General features: G+C 33.8%; 1 protein-coding gene across 1 annotated transcript; it reads right to left on the bottom strand.

Moving 5' to 3' along the window:
* Window positions 1-471: 471 nt before the first annotated feature.
* Window positions 472-1,582, bottom strand: LOC111380217 (zinc finger protein 8-like). The gene has a single exon (XM_023003715.1). The coding sequence runs from the start codon at window positions 1,360-1,362 to the stop codon at window positions 658-660; it is 705 nt and encodes a 234-aa protein (XP_022859483.1). The 5' UTR covers window positions 1,363-1,582; the 3' UTR covers window positions 472-657.
* Between the last annotated feature and the right edge of the window lie 3,951 nt (window positions 1,583-5,533).

Below are 5,533 nucleotides of genomic sequence, written 5' to 3' on the forward strand. Positions count from 1 at the left end.
TGTCATAGCCATTTTTGATAAATTTCTTCAAAGTGAAGACATGAGTAGACAACATAAATGGAATTGTTGGTAAGTTGAATTAAACATGACTAGTAAGGACTAAGGATTTGGCACGTGAACCGTGAAAAAAATTGTCAATTTTCATGTATTGTGTGGTTCAGACACATCATCGAATACTACTTGATTGAAAAATGAAAAATTAGATCTTCGATGAAATAGATAAACACAAGTAGAACGAGAACACTCAACCACAAAAGTCTCTTTCGCTAGCTAGAATTGAATCAAATTCCTGTTGGTCTTCCGCAATCCCCCATATGTCCATTACAAATTATCTAATTTACATATTACTGCATCAGAATTCTCCATGACAAGACGGTTATATGATAGGATCACTAATATATTGAGTTTATTCGATTCAGTTTCGAATATAGATATCCTTTCAATACATTCTTCACGGAAAACACTTAGCTGTGATAAATAAGAAGTGAGAAGTTGCATGATATTAAAATTAAATGACCTGAGTCAAAATAATAGATAGGCTAATTGCAAGCCAACTTATAAGTCATTCACATATAGTTGCAATCAGTGACACTATCAAGATGTTATCAAGAACAAGAAAAATACCCTATTACAGGAACAATACTGTTGAAAAGATTATCAGAGATGTAAATCCAAACTCACGTGACCATCTTGCATGCTTGGCTTCGGCTCATATCCCAACCGGTTTCGAGAATTAGGGTTATTATTTGATGATAGCTGCAAGCGACCATCATAGAACGATGGGAGCTGATGCATAAAATTAGGAGAGCTTTGAAGGGATGGGACTCTCCACGCGGCCAAGGGACTCCCACTGACAGGTGGTTGTGTGTTGGATCCATGGTGAGTACCGTATAATCTTGAGTCACTAGTGCAGGAATAATTGCTTCTATTGCTCCATGAATGATGATAAGGCATGGTTGCAGGTGGAGCTGAGCCGAGGCAATAATCCATGACACCATAAACGTGAGGATCAGATAGGCCACCATGTATCAGTGCAGACTGAAGATGAGCACGTTTAGCATTTTGGCGCTCCCTCTTGTGTGCATTCTGGTGGCCTCCTAGAGCTTGAGAGGTGGGAAAGTTTCTGTTACAATAGTGGCATTCGAATTTTCTACCGCTGTCTCCATTATCGACGTTTTTAGTCTCTTCTCGAGATAGATTTTCACTAGGCTCGGATTCATTATTAGCTGTTGAGTCACCTACAAATTCTTTACCAAAGAGCTTGATGGCCTTTTCCTTGACTGGAGCCGGACGAATAAAGGGTAGCTGGGAGAATGATTCGACGTTCATGAAGTCGCGAGTCTCTATCTCACTCTTCTCCATGGATGTACAAACCTTTTTATCTCCGAGTACAGTTTGCAAATGTTTTTAAGGAGAAGTGGAGAGAAATGTGAAAGAGGGAGAAAAATGGTCTTGTAGAAGGAGACTTGAGAGAGGGTATGGTGGGACCTCATACATAATTGAAGCCTCAATCATTCCATGAATGTAGCCCTAAATTTTGATGTTTATATGAGAATGGATTTTGGCTTACATTTCTTGGTTTCTACTTTCGTTTTATTCTATGTTAATTCTGTATTAAATAATTGTCCACGTCGTTATCTGATAATTAGAAAGGAATGCTGTGAAGCACATTACTTTATATGGTTAAGGAGGAGTAATTGAGATAGTCATAATTAATTTACTTTGTTCAGTGCAATGGGAGAGATGTGAACAGATGAGTTTATTCGTGGGTGAAGCCCTCAGGACCAGGTACATACTACATAAATCCAATATTTGACCATACATGGTGTCTGGGTTTTGCTGTTAACTTATTTCAAGTAATTGATGGAGCCATTAATTCGGCAAGGTGGTCCTTAAAATGAAACCAATATATCACATCAAATGAAGTGGATGTCTAAACACCGGTCACGAGACGTAGACTACTCTTCTTAATAAAATTGATATTTTACTTTAAAATTCAATCTTAATAACACCCAAAAATTTCAAATTAAAAGGTTCAGAACACCATTGTATGATTTTACAACGAATCAAAGAACTAAAATTTACCTTTATTTACTAGAAACTGGTAAATATTTTAACTTGTTCGGCTTAACTTCTGCAATATTTACATCTTCATACTATATTTATTCCTTGTACAACTTTCATAAATAAGGTTGTAAAATCATTTTCATTCTTACATAATTTCAATTAACTTCTATTTTATTTGCTTAGAATTATGGTCATGTGAGACTGCAGGGGTGTTGATATTTTTTGTTATTTGGATATGAGGAACTCTTAGCATTCTGTGAGTCTGCAGAGTATAATTTAGAAATAGCAATTAAATGATGTGCATATTTAGAGTCTTTTTGCACAACATTCTGCTAAATTCATGCATGGACCATTTCAAGAAAGTGATAAATTAATGTGATTTGTATTCATTTCTTTCTCTTCATGTGATTTTATAAATATAGTTACTGATTTTCTAGATTGGTATCTTAATGGAAGGATGGACAGCAACATTTCATCAGAGAGGATATCTTCTCATCAAAACCATTGTTCAGGACCATTATTACATATATATTCTCATTGGTTAGGTTTGCTAAGGATAAATATTACATACCAAATAAATATGAAATAAATATATTATATGCAACAAATAAAAGCTAAGGTAACATGCCCTTGTCATCTATTGTGACAATGTTGGCTAGATACTTGAGTGCAAATCTAGGTTTCAAATTCTAGAATTCAACCTATTGAAAATGGCATTCGCTTTGTTCGTGATTGCGCTCATATTAGTTCTCTCCATATTTCTATTGCGTCTACCAATGATCAACTCATCATCTACTTACCAAACCCCAGTCGCACAGTCGGTTTCATCACCTACATTCCAAAATTGGTGTTTTTGATGAACAATGCACCATCTTGGAGGGACATGACGGCTTGGCGAGTAGGTTGTTAGGCCATGGGCGTATCTACCTTTTTCTTCTTCTTCTTCTTCCTTTTTTTTTCCTCCCCCATTTCATGTTCTTTTCCTTTTTCTTTTTCGATTATACCATATACAATAACAACATTTGCATTTCTTAGCTTTCACTCATCTACACTACTGCACTATCATTTCCAATTTTGCTTATATATAAAAATATAAATGCAATTAGTCAGATTATCTTGTACCTATCTCCCTTATCCTCATTAGACATCAGTATATATCTAGCTAAGATTAGATATCTGTATACATCAAAAGTTACGATTTGTACCTATAAATATGATATATCAAATTAATGTCTGAATAAAGTGTGGTTGATATTTCTCTTTACTCTAATTATGGCTAAGCTAATTAATTATGTGAAAAATCATTTACTCAAATTTAGTAATTTGAAGCTGCCAGAACCTTTAAGGACTGCAATCTCTCCAAAGAAGAAGATTGATTAGGTATTAATGTAGGTGGCATTCGGGTCAATATATTATGGTACACAAAATTATACACAAATTAATGAATGAATTTTATATATTAGGTGTTTATGTTACACATATTTATGGTTTGAAGACAAGTGTTGTTATCACCATTCATCAAAATTGTACATGTATTATGCCTTTAAATTTGAAAAAATTAAGCCATTCTTTGGTTTTGACAAAATGAGATTTTTAATAAATTTTGATAAAAGTCGATGAAATTTATGAAAGGAACGTTGAAAAAAGTTGTAAATCACATGAAAAGTATTGTTAAAAGTGAACTTAGTAAAATAGGGATCGAACATGGACTAGGTCAACATGCACATGTAAAATCTGACATTTCCCTTGGCAACTATATATATCTCCACTTTGTGGATGTGATAGCTCTTTGTTGAGCACCACTGCCATTACTGTCTTGTCACCATCCATGGGAACCCAACCTTAATTCTTTTTAAGTAGTAAGAGAGTTTAAATTTGGCATTTTTGCTTGCTTCTTACTTCGATGATTCTGGTGTGTTAATTTGTTGAATGAAGACGAAAAGTGGAGCGTTTTGTTGTTCATCAAACGAGTTGGATTGACTGAGACATTCCTTTGCCTGTATACACGAACAAGATCAGTTCTCCCGTTTGTGTGCATGGTTGGACGACAATAGATATAGCTGACACACTCGTACAAACTTAAAATACCCTCTTTGTTATGTTTCTTTGTTGACTCTAGCTCCCATTTAGTTTTGTTAAAAGTTATACTTTTATGAAATATGCATTTGAGAAATTGATAAAAATTATGGATTCGATAAAATATGTGATTAAAATTAATTGTTGTGTTGGACCTAGATTTTTAGCAACATTTTTAACTAAATCAAATAGGGACTAAATATTATACTTATATGATTAACTACTTTTTTGTTTTTATTTTTTATTTTAACGAGTGATGTTATATATATGGCTTGAGCGATGAGATTCGTTAAGAAAAAAGAAGGAATTATTGGCAAATTAACATTGATCAACTTGAATAGTGGCTGGCTAAACATTAACCGTTTCAAATCTTTGCAAGCTTGATGGGCATCAAATCAATATTAGCCCTTGTTTGATTTTGCTAAAAGTTGAATTTTTAGTAAATTTTAATAGAAATGATAAAATTTGTGATAGAAAAGTGTTATATAAGTTATGAATTTCATAAAATAAGTGGTTGAAAATGAGTTTGAAAAAAACATAAGGACCAACTAGGGACTTTGTATTATATATTAATGTTGTTGCCTGCAACTGAAGCTTAATCATTTCGATTTTGGACCACCCAAGGCATCTTTTCAGATGTTGCACTAACCTTATGAGATGTACACATTTTCAAACTCTCAATATCCCAAGTCTCTTTCTTTTCATAAATTAATAAAAACAAAGGTGAAAACATATACATAAAGAAAAGAAAACATTGCAATCGAATTGGAGATATTTTTACAAATCGTGAAAATTATAATCTATACATTTTCTAGATTTACAATTCTACTAATTATGGAAATCGATTGAAGATTCTTCAGTCAATTGTTATTAAAAAATATACACCAACAAACCTCCTTCTTATTTTCAGTGTGGCTAATTTGCATTCAAAATAAGCCACACACTTTATACTTATTTTAGAATAAGTCACTCCAAACAATCCTCGATCGAAGCAACTTTTGCCTAGTTAAGTTGGCAATCATTAATTAATTCAATTATGCTCTCGCTCTCCTTCTAGTCTATAGAATAGAATTATAGGAACAAGAGAGAAACAAGCAATTGTTCATGTCCATGGATAAATACTACTTTTTTGGCATTATCGAGTGGTCAGTGGTCCTAATGAAACACAACCATTCATTATTGTTGAGGTTGTCCAATATCAATTGTGAAAGGGGTTGGTGGCTAGTTTATAAGTGTGAAAGAAAGCTTCACATCTTGAGTTAACTTTTGGAGTTGAGAATGTCCAATACCACCCAACACTAGTATCAAAGCTCAGGTTATCTACAAGTTTCAGGCCCAACAGTCATGAGAAATGCGGGTTTGTGTGAGGGGGAGACTAGTTTGGTCTCAC

This window comes from Olea europaea, unplaced genomic scaffold (assembly GCF_002742605.1).
Source record: "Olea europaea var. sylvestris unplaced genomic scaffold, O_europaea_v1 scaffold2107, whole genome shotgun sequence".
Lineage (NCBI taxonomy): Eukaryota > Viridiplantae > Streptophyta > Magnoliopsida > Lamiales > Oleaceae > Olea > Olea europaea.

Coding starts and splice junctions, on each gene's coding strand:
- LOC111380217 (XM_023003715.1), bottom strand. CDS start 1,362: ATGGAGAAGAGTGAGATAGAGACTCGCGACTTCATGAACGTCGAATCA.